The 18,480-nt window shown below is 41.5% G+C and overlaps 1 protein-coding gene and 1 gene segment (V, D, J or C); both read right to left on the bottom strand.

Annotated features, from left to right (window-relative positions):
* Positions 1 to 18,480, bottom strand: part of sez6l2 (seizure related 6 homolog (mouse)-like 2) — a 141,193-nt gene that overhangs the window by 82,411 nt on the left and 40,302 nt on the right. The window lies entirely within an intron of this gene.
* Positions 9,234 to 9,674, bottom strand: LOC117766785. The segment is given in 2 exon segments: positions 9,234 to 9,541; positions 9,632 to 9,674. Coding segments are annotated over 2 exon segments (351 nt in total).

Genomic DNA, 18,480 nt, shown 5'->3' with positions numbered 1-18,480 from the left:
GTCTGTTGGGAAGTTTTTATAGTTGAGTAACAAGGAAGGTCTCTGAGTTTGCATAGAATCAAATATACGAATCATCAGAGATGGTGTCACTGGGGGTAATAGAATAGAATAGGCTGCTCAGTGTTATTAGATCAGCTCTGGGAAAACATGACAGGGAATCACCTCTGCTTACTATAAAATATGATGTATTTTGATTTCATTATTTACTAAATTTTTTTACACGTTGAAATCACATTGTAAGGCTGATTAAACCGTTAGCTTTACTTTCACAGTAAACAGTCGACAATTGAAATCACACATTTGTTGACAGGGTGATGATCCAATCACAGGCTCTCAGAACAGATGAAATTATTACCTGTCAGCAATTGTGTTTGTTAGTGTCCACTGAAAAAACTGACTCTGTGTGGTAGTAACATATACATATTAGATTAACTGTCACATTTTCTACATAGTATTATAAAATAGATTTTGTGTTAGTGTATGTTCACTGTACGGCCGTCATTGTGACCCTAGTTTTAAAAAGTCTCTGTCAGTCATGTTTTTAAAAGAGGGACTTCAACATATTCACATTTCACTCATGAATTCTTAACCAGTAGGTGGTTGAGTTTGAAGGTTTATAGTTCACTATGAAGAGATTACCCTGCCTTTAAGCTCGTGCATGCTGGAAAACACTCCTGGATGTATAATATGTCCGTGGATATGCTCAAGTGCTGAAGACATTATTTGGAAAAGATGAAAATGAATGAATGGATGGGGGAAAGGATTTTTTGGATGATGATTTTGTATCACATATATGTGGTGATGTTTTTTGACATGAGGAGGTGTGAGTGTATGTTTTTTTTTCTTTATCAGTACTAAAGCTGAATAGGGGACATTTCGAGTCTAGTCTTACCTTGCTAGATAATACTAACTGCACTTCAGACAGATTCTCTGCAGCAGACTTTAGGAGACTTTTCAGTCAAGTCATCATGAAACACAGAAGCAAAGATCTTCATCTGCCTTCTTCATTTTCAACAAAGAATGAAACCATTATCTCGTTGATTAGTTTTCTACTTGGTCAGGATCAATTGGCATTTAGTGTAGAATGTCAACTGCCATATTTATGACTTTTAACTGGAACGAAATCATGACGACAATAATAAAAAAAGACCTCTGATTAATTTTGGTATCCTCTATATATTTATAACGCCTGTAAAAAGGTGTGTAAAGTGTGTAAAGGACTTAATTTTTTTGGGAAAACAGATGTTACTGAGATCACGTTGCTACTTGTGGTCTCTGGAGGTTTTTGTTCAGCAGCTCCACTGTCCTCAGTCATTGTGGGTATCGAGCACAGAAGTAAACAGCAGCATCTTCTGCTGTCAGACTCTCGACCTGAAGGAACTGAGTGCTGCTGGAAACATCCTCAGTCATGATGAAACGGTTTTGAAAGGAGCTGCCATAGCTGGCAGAGTTTGAACCTGTGCTCATCTGCCCGATCCACTCCAAAGCTTCCCCTGGCCTCTGCTGTATCCAGTGTATATAGTAGGATGTCATGGAGTACCCAGATGTGACACATGACATCTTCACCGTCTCTCCAGGTGTTTTCACCTGCGATGGAGACTGGTCCAGTTTGATCTCACTCCAAACTCCTGTAAGTAAAGAAATGATGAACATTATCCAGCAAACTTGTAAACCACACGTTAGACAAGTTACAAAATAAGTAAAGCAAGATTGATTTTCTCACCATGAACAGTAACTACAAATAATAAACCCCAGACAAGTGTGTTTTCCATTCTCTGACAGACACTGTAGTTCTTTGACTGCTGATTAAAGTTGTGTATTAGCCGGTCCGTGTGTTCTGACTGTTGCTGGTGTTGTTATAAGGAGGGAAGAGTTTGCATAGACCTCCCCCTACAGGTCTGAGAGGGAACTTGAAACTGATTTTTTTTCATAAACCACAACAGCAGAGGAACATGTAAAATACTGAAGTCCTGCTGTAACAAAAATCCTGATTTAAATAATTTTATTCACTACTCGACTCTGAGCTGTTAGATCTGTCACATGATATAACCCTTTCTACAATAAGGTTAACTCGTGCTTTTCTTGTTGCTGTCAGCTGCAGTGGAAGTGAAGACTACATTGACATGGAAACAAATACCATTTGTTGTACCTTCACTCCTCTGCTGCTCAGCAAATACATTTCTGAGTGAAAACAGCTCATCGCAGAAGGTTTATATTTGTGTGTTTAGTTGCACGATATGAAATATTGTGGGCACCAGGGAAATATCTTGGACTTTTCAAGAGGAGAGAACGTTTACCTCTGTTAGTTACCTCTAGCACGGATATCTGAGGGGCAACATTGTGCTCTGAGATGGTGCATGTATGTGTGCGGTCATATTTAGATTTATTAAGTATTGTCATGAATAAAATAAATGAGCTGCATTCAGGAACAAACAATTAACCACAAGCCAAGGCACAGTACGCTTTAATTCAATCAAGCCGCGACAAATTAAACACATTTATATTTCACTTTTAGTTCACTGTTTCACTGATCATTTATAAAAATCAGTTCCCTAAATACCAGAAAAACCAACACTGTTTCCTGCAATGGGACCCATGTACATTAAAATGTTTCATTATACTGCTTTTTACAGTTTTAAACAATTTTATTGTTTTTATTTGTATTTTTTTATGCTTTTATTTGTAAGAGACAGTGACGACAGACAGGAACTGGAGGAAAGTAGTGGATATACATTAGTGGTCATGTTGTGAGAGCCCTATAACCACTCAGCTATATATTGTTTTCATGTAAAATCTAATGCCAACTGTCAGTTATGTAGAAAGCCATGGTTTACACATATCTCTCAATCTGATGAAGTCAAAGAAAAATCTCAGAGTTTAGGTTCCTTATTTTATTTGTCTTTATTTTGTGATATTGACTCAGCAACCATCTTTTCTTCAAATCACAATGTTGAATAAAACTGTGCAATCATGAGCTTAGTTTAAAAAGCAGTATTCCTTTCATAAATACAAAATATATTCAGTGTTTTTTTATTTGTTTAAAATATCAATTGGAGGAATTTTTAGATGTTGATACTTTTTATTGTAGCTTAGGACATGGGGGGGGGGGGGAGCTTCAACGATTTTCAGTGTTGGAAGAGGAGGATATTTAAACACTCAATGAGTGACACAGGGACAGATGCAATGCTTTGTGTACAGCTCTGTGGCTTCCTGTGTTACTGTGGATCTCGAGCACAATAATAAACAGCAGAGTCTTCAGTCGTCAGGCTGCTCATGTGCAGATACACCTGGTCCATGTCGTTGTTTCTGGAAATTGTGAAGCGATTCTTGACAGATGCTGAATAATATTTAGAGCCTCCTGACGGAGCAGAAATGTAGGCAACCCACTCCAGGCCTTTTCCTTCAGCTTGTCTGATCCAGCTGATAAAAGCAGAGTCATCAGATATCCCTGCATATGTACACGTCAGTTTGTGGGATTCTCCGGGCCGCTTCACCGCCGGTTCAGATTCAGTCAGAGTCTGACTGCAAACACCTGAGGAGAAAATCAGTTTGGTTATAGGACAGAGCCGAACATGAGCCTGGACGACAAAGACGAAGAGTGCAGAGGTTTGGAATTCACCAGAAATGGCTGACAGCAGCAGAAATGTGAGACATTTAGTTAAAGTCATCATGGTCGTTTGTTGAACGTCTGGTTGGTGGTTTGGTTTGTCATCAGTTTGAAGGGAGATTAATACAGATGGAGGAGGTCATGATTTGCATTGACTCCTCCTCACAATGATGAAAGTGTATCGATCAACTGAAGGGATTTTATCTCATTTATTATTTTACTCGTTTTAACTTTTTGTTCATTATATTATGATGTTAGTTACAAAATGATTTGTATAAATATATTTACATGTTTGGGTGTGTTTTATATATATATATATATATGTATATGTAATTTTGTCTCTGTTAGTTACAAATGAAAGTAAATTATAGTTATTTGTCATCAATTGTAATTTTTCTTCACAAAAATCACTGAAACTTTATTATATTTATTAACTTTTATGTCAGTTTTGTAAAAAAATTCATCTCAGAGTAACTAATGGATTTTTGAGACCATCAGAAAACACAATTTCTTGTATGTTTTTATTATTTATCATGTACTCAAATCATACACACTGACATGTCAGTCACTGTTATGTCAGAGTATTAAAGTGGTATAAATAGTTACTGTTAAATGACGTTATGACCCATGTCTGATTCCTCTTTACAGTAACAGTGAACTGGTCTGAAATCACCAGTAGTCTTTGGGCTCCTCCTCTGGTGGCTTCATGTAACTAGTGTTCAGGCACTGAGGGGTTTTTGTTCAGGTCGGCTGATGGTTTGTATCATTGTGTGTCTCTGGCACAGTAATACACAGCAGTGTCTCCAGGCTGCACGTTCTGTCCCTTTAGAGTCACTGTGTTGCTGGAAGTGTCTACGTCGATACTGAACTTGTTCTTTAATGAATCTTTAAAGAATGTGGTCCCTCCACCATGTTTCATTCCAATCCACTCCAGTCCTTTTCCTGCAGGCTGTCTGATCCAAGCTGTCCAGTAGCTGCTGAGAGAATAAGAGACCTGGCAGCTGATGGTCAGAGGTTGACCTGGCTGCACAGTCACAGAGGCTGGCTGCGTCAACCGTTCACACTTCACATCTGTTAAAAGAAGAATGTTTTGTCATAAATCATGAAGTTGTCCTGCAAAAGAAAAAGTGGTGGCTCTCTGACAAATCCAGGGAGACTCACATGATCCAGCTGCCAACAGCAGCAGCAGAGCTACAGGAAACATGGTTAATGGTGAATCTGACGTGCCGTCAACTCCCCTGTCAGTCTGTTGGGAAGTTTTTATAGTTGAGTAACAAGGAAGGTCTCTGAGTTTGCATAGAATCAAATATACGAATCATCAGTGATGGTGTCACTGGGGGTAATAGAATAGAATAGGCTGCTCAGTGTTATTAGATCAGCTCTGGGAAAACATGACAGGGAATCACCTCTGCTTACTATCAAATATGATGTATTTTGATCTAATTTTTACTCAATTTTAACACATTGAAATCACATTGTAAGGCTGATTAAACCGTTTGCTTTGCTTTTACAGTAAACAATTAAGGCACATATGTATTGTTTTGACATTTCAGAAATGCAATGATTTTTGAGTTGGGCAAATTTACCATTATCAATGGGAATACAGATTCTATGGTCATTGCTACGAGCAATCCCGTCCTTGTATAATATGAAGTGATAATTGTGTCTCCTGTGTTCTGGGGAGGAACTCAAACTGAGCATTGACCTACAGGCCAAGGTCCCTCTTCACCAGCCCTGTTTGTGATTCACATGAGTTCAAGATGCAGCCAGGGGGAGGACTGTGTCCAGTTTGGGGGACTCAGAACTTCCTCTTTGCTATGTGCAGATGATATGGTTCTGTTGGCTTCATGAGATTGTGACCTGCATGTGTTCTGGGATGGATTGCAGCTGGGATGACGGTCAGCACCTTTAACTCTGAGGCCATGGTTCTCTGCTAGAAAACAACGGATTCATTCTTTGGGTTGGGACGGAGATTCTACACCGAATGAAGGAGTTTAATTATCTCTGACCATTTAGAGCAATGTTGGAGGCTGAAATAACTTTTCCTCATCAACTGCTGACTTATTTCCAACTTTTAGGACTCACTCCTGCAACATTTCCATACATGACGCTCTAGCATGTGTCAGAATGCATGGAAGTGTTTCGCTGCCACGCCAGAAAAAGAAAAACACGTGTTTCATAAAGACTTGAACACGTTATTGTTAGAAAAATGTGTTTTTCATGTTGACTATATTTTCACCAGAAACTGTTCAACATCTAACCTCACTGTAACCCCACTTCATGTCTCCGACCACTTCTTTATCTCTTACTCTCTCCCACTAGCTCAAACTGACAACCCTACCACATCAACAGACTCTGTACCTGTCCGTCGCAACATTCGTTCCCTCTCTCCCGCCTCTCTAGCCTCCTCTGTTTTATCAGCCCTCCCTTCCACTGACTCCTTCTCACTCATGCATCCTAACTCTGCCACAGACATTCTCCTTTCTACTTTGTCCTCCTCCCTTGACTCTCTCTGTCCTCTTACGTCACGACAGGTCCGCAAGTCCTCCCCAGCTCCGTGGTTGTCTGACTCGGTGCGTGCCGACAGAGCCACTATGCGAGCATCATAAAGGAAATGGCGGAAATCTAAACACCCGGACGACCTGCTCACTTATCAGTCTCTTCTCTCCTCTTTCTCTGCCTCTATTTCCACAGCCAAAAGCTCTTTTTACCTAACTAGAATTCAATCCTCATTTTCTAACCCCAAAAAACTCTTTTCCAACCTCCTTGACCCCCTAGTCCCCCTCCTCCTTCCTCCCTTCTACCAAGCCACTTTGTCAACTACTTTACAAAAAAGATAGATGACATACGCTCCTCATTTTCTAATCCTCCTTCTATAACTACACTTCCATCAACTTCATCTTCATCCCCTTCGCTTTCTTCTTTCACCCCCCTGTCTCCCAATCAAGTTCTTACCTTGGTAACCTCCGCCCGCCCGACCACCTGCCCCCTTGACCCCATCCCATCTCACATTCTCCAGTCTATCGCTCCTGACCTTCTTCCTTTTCTCACCCATCTTATCAACACTTCCCTGTCAACTGGCTGTTTCCCTAACTCTCTGAAGGAGGCAAGAGTAAATCCTCTCCTGAAAAAACCCACCCTCGACCCGTCTGATGTAAATAACTACAGACATGTCTCTCTTCTTCCCTTTGTTTCCAAAACTCTCGAGCGCCCTATCTTTAATCAACTCTCCTCCTATCTTAACCACAATAACCTTCTTGACCCTCACCAGTCTGGTTTCAAGGCAGGCCACTCAACTGAGACGGCCCTCCTTGCTGTCTCTGAGCAACTTCACACTGCTAGAGCAGCCTCTCTCTCCTCTGTCCTTATCTTTCTAGACCTCTCTGCTGCATTTGACACAGTGATCCACCAGATCCTTACTTCCTCCCTTCAGGACCTGGGTGTCTCAGGCTCTGCTCTCTCCCTGCTCTCATCCTACCTCAACGACCGCACTTATCGGGTAACTTGGAGAGGATCTGTGTCTGAACCTTGTCCTCTCACTACTGGGGTCCCTCAAGGTTCCGTCCTGGGTCCCCTCCTCTTCTCTCTGTACACCAACTCTCTCGGCTCTGTCATTCACTCACATGGCTTTTCCTACCATAGCTATGCTGATGACACCCAACTAATCCTCTCTTTTCCCCAATCTGAAACACAGGTAGCAGCACGAATCTCTGCCTGTCTGACTGACATCTCTCAGTGGATGTCTGCACACCACCTGAAAATTAACCTTGACAAGACTGAACTACTTTTCCTTCCAGGGAAAGACTCTCCCACCCATGTCAGTCTGTTGGGAAGTTTTTATAGTTGAGTAACAAGGAAGGTCTCTGAGTTTGCATAGAATCAAATATACGAATCATCAGTGATGGTGTCACTGGGGGTAATAGAATAGAATAGGCTGCTCAGTGTCTGCACACCACCTGAAAATTAACCTTGACAAGACTGAACTACTTTTCCTTCCAGGGAAAGACTCTCCCACCCATGACCTGACTATTAACTTTGACAACTCCGTGTTAACCCCCACTCAGACTGCTAGGAACCTGGGTGTGACACTCGACAGCCAACTCTCCCTTACTGCCAACATTACTGTAACAACACGTTCCTGTCGATTCATGCTGTACAACATCAGGAGAATACGCCACCTTCTCACCCAGAAGGCGGTGCAGGTTCTGGTCCAGGCCCTGGTCATCTCACGCCTAGACTATTGTAACTCCCTCCTGGCAGGTCTACCTGCTGGTGCCATCCGACCTCTGCAGCTCATCCAGAATGCAGCAGCTCGACTGGTTTTTAACCTAAATTCACTCACACGACTCCGCTCCTCCGCTCCCTTCACTGGTTACCGGTGGCTGCCCGCATCCGTTTCAAAACATTAGTACTTGCGTACCGTGCTGCGAACGGATCGGGTCCAGTCCACATCCAGGACATGGTCAAACGTTACACCCCAGCCCGTTCACTCCGCTCTGCTTCGACCAATCGGCTTGTTGCTCCCTCACTGCGAACATTTCCATACATGACTGTCGTATATTTAAGCAGCAGTGATGTTGAAGATGATGATGAAGGAATCTCCGCGGACACCGTTCTTGCTTGTATAATAAGGTTTATTACACAGAAGTTACAGGTCAGGACAGGTACCTAGGTATACCTGGAGACGTTCTCGGCCAATGCAGAAGTCTACCTCGCCGGTGCCGGACAAGCCTTCATATAGGGAAGTTGTTTCCGCCCAGGAAATAAGATAAAATGACGTCATACATAGGGGCCTCTAATTCAAAACATGCTTCCTACTTAAAGATGGAAACCCCTCTATCTACTTCCTACTTAAAGATGGAAATCCCTCTATCTAACATGTCAATGAGAGTTTCTCCAGGTAAAAGAGAACTTAACGAGTATCATATCGAATAATAATTAGATTCATCTGAGAGTCAGGAAACGAGGGGCCCCCTAACCATGAACATGTCATTAACGAGGGGCCCCCTAATCATGAACATGTCATTAACAATCTATGTTAGCTGAATATACCACATGACTCTCTAGCATGTGTCAGAATGCATGGAAGTGTTTAGCTGCCACGCCAGAAGATGAAAAACACGTGTTTCATAAAGACTTGAACACGTTATTGTTATAAAAATATGTTTTTCATGTTATTGTAGCAACTTTCATCACATAACAAGGAACTCTTCTTGTTATTAGAATGTACTGTTGATCGTCTAACATTGTAAAAACGATTCACATCATGATGCCATAACTTATATAATAGAATATAAGTGTGTGCCGAAAGGGGATAAATGGATGGATAAAGCTCATTTACATGATTTGATCAAGTTCTGCAACATTCTTGGTTTTAAGACGTGGAGATTCTGCTGCTCTTGAGCAAGGTGGGTGATTTCTTGACATGTTATGCAGGAGGAATGAGTGAACTGATGAAAAGAGTTCCTGCAGTTATAAAACCTTCATGAAACGGACTGATTCCTCTTTACAGTAACAGTGAACTGGTCTGAAGTCACCAGTAGTCTTTGGGCTCCTCCTCTGGTGGCTTCATGTAACTAGTGTTCAGGCACTGAGGGTTTTTGTTCAGGTCGGCTGATGGTTTGTATCATTGTGTGTCTCTGGCACAGTAATAATCAGCAGTGTCTCCAGGCTGCACATTCTGTCCCTTTAGAGTCACTGTGTTGCTGGAAGTGTCCAATTCAATACTGAACTTGTTCTTTAGTGAATCTTTATAGTATGACGCTCCTGTATATTTGCTCCCGATCCACTCCAGTCCTTTTCCTGCAGGCTGTCTGATCCAAGCTGTCCAGTAGCCGCTGCTGAGAGAATAAGAGACCTGGCAGCTGATGGTCAGAGGTTGACCTGGCTGCACAGTCACAGAGGCTGGCTGCGTCAACCGTTCACACTTCACATCTGTTAAAAGAAGAATGTTTTGTCATAAATCATTAAGTTGTCCTGCAAAAGAAAAAGTGGTGACTCTATGACAAATCCAGGGAGACTCACATGATCCAGCTGCCAACAGCAGCAGCACAGCTACAGGAAACATGGTTAATGGTGAATCTGACGTGCCGTCAACTCCCCTGTCAGTCTGTTGGGAAGTTTTTATAGTTGAGTAACAAGGAAGGTCTCTGAGTTTGCATAGAATCAAATATACAAATCATCAGAGATGGTGTCACTGGGGGTAATAGAATAGAATAGGCTGCTCAGTGTTATTAGATCAGCTCTGGGAAAACATGACAGGGAATCACCTCTGCTTACTATAAAATATGATGTATTTTGATCTCATTATTTATTCAATTTTAACACATTGAAATCACATTGTAAGGCTGATTAAACCGTTTACAGTAAATAATTAAGGCACATATGTATTGTTTTGACCTTTCAGAAATGCAATGATTTTTGATAAGGAGATATTTACCATTATCAATGTGAATACAGATTCTAGGGCCATTGCTACGAGCAATCCCGTCCAACATGGAAACAAATTCCATTTGTTGTACCTTCACTCCTCTGCTGCTCAGCAAATACATTTCTGAGTGAAAACAGCTCATCGCAGCAGGTTTATATTTGTGTGTTTAGTTGCACGATATGAAATATTGTGGGCACCAGGGAAATATCTTGGACTTTTCAAGAGGAGAGAACGTTTACCTCTGTTAGTTACCTCTAGCACAGATATCTGAGGGGCAACATTGTGCTCTGAGATGGTGCATGTATGTGTGTGGTCATATTTAGATTCATTAAGTATTGTCATGAATAAAATAAATGAGCTGCATTCAGGAAAAAACAATTAACCACAAGCCAAGGCACGGTACGCTTTAATTCAATCAAGCCACGACAAATTAAACACATTTATATTTCACTTTTAGTTCACTGTTTCACTGATCGTTCATAAAAATCAGTTCCCTAAATACCAAAAAAACCAAACACTGTTTCCTGCAATGGGACCCATGTCATCAGCAGTGGGTAAGATTCAAAACAACTTAAATCCCAATCAACAAAATTATACTTCTAGTTATAAGTTAGTACATTAAAATGTTTCATTATACTGCTTTTCATAGTTTTTATACTATTTATTTGGGCTTTTTTGTATTTGTTTATGCTTTTATTTGTAAGAGACAGTGACGACAGACAGGAACTGGAGGAAAGTAGTGGATATATATTTGTGGTCATGTTGTGAGAGCCCTATAACCACTCAGCTATATTGTTTTCATGTAAAATCTAACGCCAACTGTCATTTATGCAGAAAGCCATGGTTTACACATATCTCTCAATCTGATGGGGGAGCTTCAACGATTTTCAGTGTTGGAACAGGAGGATATTTAAACACTCAATGAGTGACACAGGGACAGATGCAATGCTTTGTGTACAGCTCTGTGGCTTCCTGTGTTACTGTGGATCTCGAGCACAATAATAAACAGCAGAGTCTTCAGTCGTCAGGCTGCTCATGTGCAGATACACCTGGTCCATGTCGTTGTTTCTGGAAATTGTGAAGCGATTCTTGACAGATTCTGAATAATATTTAGAGCCTCCTGATGGAGCAGAAATGAAGGCAACCCACTCCAGGCCTTTTCCTTCAGCTTGTCTGATCCAGCTGATATGAGCAGAGTCATCAGATATCCCTGCATATGTACACGTCAGTTTGTGGGATTCTCCGGGCCGCTTCACCGCCGGTTCAGATTCAGTCAGAGTCTGACTGCAAACACCTGAGGAGAAAATCAGTTTGGTTATAGGACAGAGCCGAACATGAGCCTGGACGACAAAGACGAAGAGTGCAGAGGTTTGGAATTCACCAGAAATGGCTGACAGCAGCAGAAATGTGAGACATTTAGTTAAAGTCATCATGGTCGTTTGTTGAACGTCTGGTTGGTGGTTTGGTTTGTCATCAGTTTGAAGGGAGATTAATACAGATGGAGGAGGTCATGATTTGCATTGACTCCTCCTCACAATGAGGAAAGTGTATCGATCAACTGAAGGGATTTTATCTCATTTCTTATTTTACTCGTTTTAACTTTTTGTTCATTATATTATAATGTTATTTACAAAATGTTTTGTATAAATATATTTACATGTTTGGGTGTGTTTTATATATATATATATATATATATGTATATGTAATTTTGTCTCTGTTAGTTACAAATGAAAGTAAATTATAGTTATTTGTCATCAATTGTAATTTTTTCTTCGCAAAAATCACTGAAATTATATTTATTAACTTTTAAGTCAGTTTTGTAAAAAAATTCATCTCAGAGTAACTAATGGATTTTTGAGACCATCAGAAAACACAATTTCTTGTATGTTTTTATTATTTATCATGTACTCAAATTAAACACACTGACATGTCAGTCACTGTGATGTCAGAGTATTAAAAGTGGTATAAATAGTTACTGTTAAATGACATTATGACCCATGTCTGATTCCTCTTTACAGTAACAGTGAACTGGTCTGAAATCACCAGTAGTCTTTGGGCTCCTCCTCTGGTGGCTTCATGTAACTAGTGTTCAGGCACTGAGGGGTTTTTGTTCAGGTCGGCTGATGGTTTGTATCATTGTGTGTCTCTGGCACAGTAATACACAGCAGTGTCTCCAGGCTGCACATTCTGTCCCTTTAGAGTCAGTGTGTTGCTGGAAGAGTCTGAGTCGATACTGAACTTGTTCTTTAGTGAATCTTTATAGTATGTGCTCCCTCCAGCCCTGCTTCCAATCCACTCCAGTCCTTTTCCTGCAGGCTGTCTGATCCAAGCTGTGAAGTAGCTGCTGAGAGAATAAGAGACCTGGCAGCTGATGGTCAGAGGTTGACCTGGCTGCACAGTCACAGAGGCTGGCTGCGTCAACCGTTCACACTTCACATCTGTTCAAAGAAGAATGTTTTATCATAAATCATTAAGTTGTCCTGGACAAGAAAAAGTGGTGACTCTATGACAAATCCAGGGAGACTCACATGATCCAGCTGCCAACAGCAGCAGCACAGCTACAGGAAACATGGTTAATGGTGAATCTGACGTGCCGTCAACTCCCCTGTCAGTCTGTTGGGAAGTTTTTATAGTTGAGTAACAAGGAAGGTCTCTGAGTTTGCATAGAATCAAATATACGAATCATCAGTGATGGTGTCACTGGGGGTAATAGAATAGAATAGGCTGCTCAGTGTTATTAGATCAGCTCTGGGAAAACATGACAGGGAATCACCTCTGCTTACTATAAAATATGATGTATTTTGATCTCATTATTTACTCAATTTTAAGACATTGAAATCACATTGTAAGGCTGATTAAACCGTTAGCTTTACTTTCACAGTAAACAGTCGACAATTGAAATCACACATTTGTTGACAGGGTGATGATCCAATCACAGGCTCTCAGAACAGATGAAATTATTAACTGTAAGCAATTGGGTTTGTTAGTGTCCACTGAAAAAACTGACTCTGTGTGGTAGTAACATATACGTATTAGATTAACTGTCACATTATCTACATAGTATCATTAATTAGATTTTGTGTTAGTTAGTGTATGTTCACTGTACGGCCGTCATTGTGACCCTAGTTTTAAAAAGTCTCTGTCAGTCATGTTTTTAAAAGAGGGACTTCAACATATTCACATTTCACTCATGAATTCTTAACCAGTGGGTGGTTGAGTTTGAAGGTTTATAGTTCACTATGAAGAGATTACCCTGCCTTTAAGCTCGTGCATGCTGGAAAACACTCCTGGATGTATAATATGTCCGTGGATACGCTACAGTGCTGAAGACATTATTTGGAAAAGATGAAAATGAATGAATGGATGGGGGTAAGGATTTTTTGGATGATGATTTTGTATCACATATATGTGGTGATGTTTTTTGAGGTGTGAGTGTATGTTTTTTTTTCTTTTTCAGTACTAGAGCTGAATAGTGGACATTTCGAGTCTAGTCTTACCTTGCTAGATAATACTAACTGCACTTCAGACAGATTCTCTGCAGCAGACTTTAGGAGACTTTTAAGTCAAGTCATCATGAAACACAGAAGCAAAGATCTTCATCTGCCTTCTTCATTTTCAACAAAGAATGAAACCATTATCTCGTTGATTAGTTTTCTACTTGGTCAGGATCAATTGGCATTTAGTGTAGAATGACAAATGCCATATTTATGACTTTTGACTGTTTGGAACGAAATCATGAAGACAATAACAAAAAATGACCTATGTTTAATTTTGGTATACTCTATATATTTATAACGCCTGTAAAAAGGTGTGTAAAGTGTGTAAAGGACTTAATGTTTTTGGGAAAACAGATGTTACTGAGATCACATTGCTACTTGTGGTCTCAGGAGGTTTTTGTTCAGCAGCTCCACTGTCCTCAGTCATTGTGGCTGTCGAGCACAGAAGTAAACAGCAGCATCTTCTGCTGTCAGACTCTCGACCTGAAGGAACTGAGTGCTGCTGGAAACATCCTCAGTCATGATGAAACGGTTTTGAAAGGAGCTGCCATAGCTGGCAGAGTTTGAACCTGCGTTCATACGCCCGATCCACTCCAAAGCTTCCCCCGGCCTCTGCTGTATCCAGGCTATATAGTGGGCTGTCATGTCGAACCCAGATATGACACATGACATCTTCACCGTCTCTCCAGGTGTTTTCACCTGCAATGGAGACTGGTCCAGTTTGATCTCACTCCAAACTCCTGGAAGTAAAGAAATGATGAACATTATCCAGCAAACATGTAAACCACACGTTAGACAAGTTACAAAATAAATAAAGCAGGATTGATTTTCTCACCATGAACAGTAACTGCAATTAATAAACCCCAGACAAGTGTGTTTTCCATTCTCTGACAGACACTGTTGTTCTTTGACTGGTGATTAAAGTTGTGTATTAGCCGGTCTGTGTGATCTGACAGTTGCTGGTGTTGTTATAAGGAGGGAAGAGTTTGCATAGACCTCCCCCTACAGGTCTGAGAGGGAACTTGAAACTGATTTTTTTTCATAAACCACAACAACAGAGGAACATGTAAAATACTGAAGTACTGCTGTAACAAAAATCTCAATCAAATTCAAATAGATCAAATGAAATGGTATCAATGCAGAGTCTCTTGGTCAGCAGTATGGCAAGTTGAACCTACTGTCTGTTTCTATATGTGACTGTATGCAGCTCCAGTTTTCATGATTCAGCCTGTTGGTCAGTAGACTGAGACAGGAAATGAAGTGAGTCTGCTGTAGCCTCTTTTTACCAGACCATCATCTCAGGTGGGCTAACTGATTCAGGGAACAACTGTTGATATAACGAACAGAATCAGCCGTGACACTGTCTGACTGTCTGTTTCTTCAGGGGAAGACAGTCAGACTGTACCGTTTCTGCTGCACCACCAGTGTTCCTGACTGGCTGCTGCCCGCTCTAGGGACGTTATGCACTGGTGTGTGGATGCCGCAGCCCGCAGCACGGTCCACACGGCTTCTCCCAGTGGTCTCTCCACTGTTGAAACGGCTCACTGATGCTAATGTCGGTCTTTGACCTTTCATTATTTGGTTGTTTTCTTGGGGTTAGCTGCTGTCTGTGGTGCTTCAGCACTTTGCATTTGAAGCGCTACTGTGAATATGATAGCGGTCATAACGTCCTGTGAGATAGCGGTGTTAGCCACTCACATTTCCAGCGGCTAACAATAGTTGTTACGTTCTGAAACAGTAGTGGCGACGTACAGTATGTTATTCACGGCCACTTTTCCAGGTCGTCCTCCCGTCCCTCGATAGTAGAAGGCAGAGGAACGATTACATTTTCTCGTTTGAGATGTAACAGGTGATGTTTCCACATGTTTTAATAAAAAATCACTACAAATCGCTCACAGACCTCCGTCTCTCCGACTTGAACCTCCGACTTGAACTTGAACTAACATGCTGTTCCTTTTAAAACTGGACCAGACCACGTGCAAATGTTCAACCAAGACAAGCTTCACCTGACACTCATTTGAGGGACTTTGAATCTGCATCCTGGGCTTAGTTCAGCCCAAGACGACAGTGATTGGTTTGTAGACATACAAACAAGATCTGGAGATCTGGCTATGCAAAACCACTGTGAAGTCAAATCGGAGATGAGATGATTATTCTCACGGGGAAGACATCGTGGGCGAGTCTCCAGTTCACCTCTGCTGCAGGACAAGTCCCATTTAGAAACCTGGTTAGCATGATGTGCATAGAAAGGCCCTGGTTGGCCGGCAGGGACATTCTTGTTCGAGGTGACGGTGCTCACCACTGATCCACTGAGCCGCCTGACTATGATGTTGTATCCGTCACATTTCACTGTTTAGTGGCATAAATATTTGCAAGTAGTGTTCTTGTAATTCATACCTGGACAAAGGGTTACCGCGTTGTTTCTTATATATATGTGTTCATGCAGGTTTTTATTATTATCAGGGAATATCAGATTTGTAAAAGACAAATGCTGTAGGATTTTGTCCAGCTGATGAACCAACTCCAGTCACTGTGACTCTCTAGCACAATAATAAACAGCAGAATCTTCTGTTTTCAGACTGTTCATCTGCAGATACACCTGCTTTTTTGCTGTTGTCTCTGGAGATGGTGAACCGGCCGCGGACTGACTGAGAGTAATAGATATTGCTACTGCCGTCACTGATAGTAGCAACCCACTCTAGGCCTTTTCCAGCAGCCTGCCTGATCCAAGCGTCCCAGTAATCACCACTAAACCCAGAATATGTGCAGGTCAGTGTGTGGGGAATCTCCACGCCCTTTAACCGCCGGTCCAGACTCAGTCAGCGTTTGCCCGTCAGTACCTAGAGAAATTTAAACAACTTGTTAGCTACTGAAACACAGGCATATTATCTTTATCAGGAGGTCCGTAAGCAAAGCAGTTGCTGTTCTTACCATCCCATGCAATCGACAGGATTAGAAAAGCTACTAAATAATCAGGTCTGATTATCGTAAAAGCAAAGTGTCTCTGTCCGTTCTACAGTGACTGTCAGTGTCTCCGTCCCCGTCCTTCAATCTCCAAAACATTTGTAGAGATGGAAGAGATCAGAGATTTGCATCAACTCCTCAAATGAAAGAAGATTATTGTAATTTGTCATAATGTTTTCTTCTGACAAATCACATAAACTTTATTATCTTATGTTCATTGGTTTTGTAAAAAAAAGAGATCTCAGAGTAACTAATGGATTTTGAGACCATCAGAAAACACAATTTGTTGTATGTTTTTATTATTTATCATAAACTTAAATTATACACACTGACATGTCAGTCACTGTGATGTCAGAGTATTAAAGTGGTATAAATAGTTACTGTTGAATGACGTTATGACCCATGTCTGATTCCTCTTTACAGTAACAGTGAACTGGTCTGAAATCACCAGTAGTCTTTGGGCTCCTCCTCTGGTGGCTTCATGTAACTAGTGTTCAGGCACTGAGGGGTTTTTGTTCAGGTCGGCTGATGCTTTGTATCATTGTGTTTCTCTGGCACAGTAATACACAGCAGTGTCTCCAGGCTGCACGTTCTGTCCCTTTAGAGTCACTGTGTTGCTGGAAGTGTCTAATTCGATACTGAACTTGTTCTTTAATGAATCTTTATAGTATGAATCTCCTGTATATTTCATCCCAATCCACTCCAGTCCTTTTCCTGCAGGCTGTCTGATCCAAGCTGTTCGGTAGCTGCTGAGAGAATAAGAGACCTGGCAGCTGATGGTCAGAGGTTGACCTGGCTGCACAGTCACAGAGGCTGGCTGCGTCAACCGTTCACACTTCACATCTGTTAAAAGAAGAATGTTTTGTCATAAATCATTAAGTTGTCCTGCAAAAGAAAACGTGGTGACTCTATGACAAATCCAGGGAGACTCACATGATCCAGCTGCCAACAGCAGCAGCACAGCTACAGGAAACATGGTTAATGGTGAATCTGACGTGCCGTCAACTCCCCTGTCAGTCTGTTGGGAAGTTTTTATAGTTGAGTAACAAGGAAGGTCTCTGAGTTTGCATAGAATCAAATATACGAATCATCAGCCTTCAAGGCCCTTAATAATTTGGCACCATTATACCTCAAAGAGCTGTTAGTACCTTATCAACCCACTAGAGCACTGCGCTCCCAGAATTCAGGCTTACTTGTCGTCCCTAAAGTTTCTAAAAGTAGAGTCGGAGCCAGAGCTTTCAGCTATCAAGCTCCTCTCCTATGGAATCATCTCCCACTTTCAGTTCGGGAGGCAGACACCATCTGTACGTTTAAGAGTAGGCTGAAAACTTTCCTTTACGATAAAGCTTATAGTTAGAGCCGGTCCAGGCTTGTCTTAGACCTGCTCTTAGTTCTGCTGCTATAGGTCTAGAAGGTCAGGGACACATGACACACAGAGCTTCTCTTTCCAGCTTCTCCTTCCTCTTCTCCATCCTTATCACATCAAAGAAATTAATATCTCATCAATACATGTTACTGACTTGACCTCTTCCCCGGAGTCCCTTTGCCTTATCGTCCGCAGATCCAGGGCCGCGGCTGCGGCCACGTCGTGGACTATGATCTGTGGATCGCGTATCAGAGATCGTAATGGTGGATCCAGTATGGCGGATTCTGTATCGTGCTGGCTAATCGTGATAATAATGGCGGATTCTGTATTGTGTTGGCATCTGATAATGGTGGTGGACCACGATCGAGGTGGCAGCTGATGGTGGATCCTAATGGTGGCAGTGGACAATGACTGTGGACTATAATGGCATCCGATCTTGATGGTGGATCATGATCTTGCTGGCTGCTGACCATAGACTATGATTGCAGCAGGACTGCTTGATATATAGTATTTCTCCTCGGATCCTCGACCATTACTGACAATAATCTATCAATTCATTGACCGCCAGTTATGCTTCAAAATGTTTATTCTTATCAATGCTGCTAAAACCCTTATC

This window comes from Hippoglossus hippoglossus, chromosome 8, assembly GCF_009819705.1.
Source record: "Hippoglossus hippoglossus isolate fHipHip1 chromosome 8, fHipHip1.pri, whole genome shotgun sequence".
Classification (NCBI taxonomy): domain Eukaryota; kingdom Metazoa; phylum Chordata; class Actinopteri; order Pleuronectiformes; family Pleuronectidae; genus Hippoglossus; species Hippoglossus hippoglossus.
The sequence above is the reverse complement of the archived record's forward strand: the minus strand, read 5'-3'. Positions and strand labels throughout refer to the sequence as shown.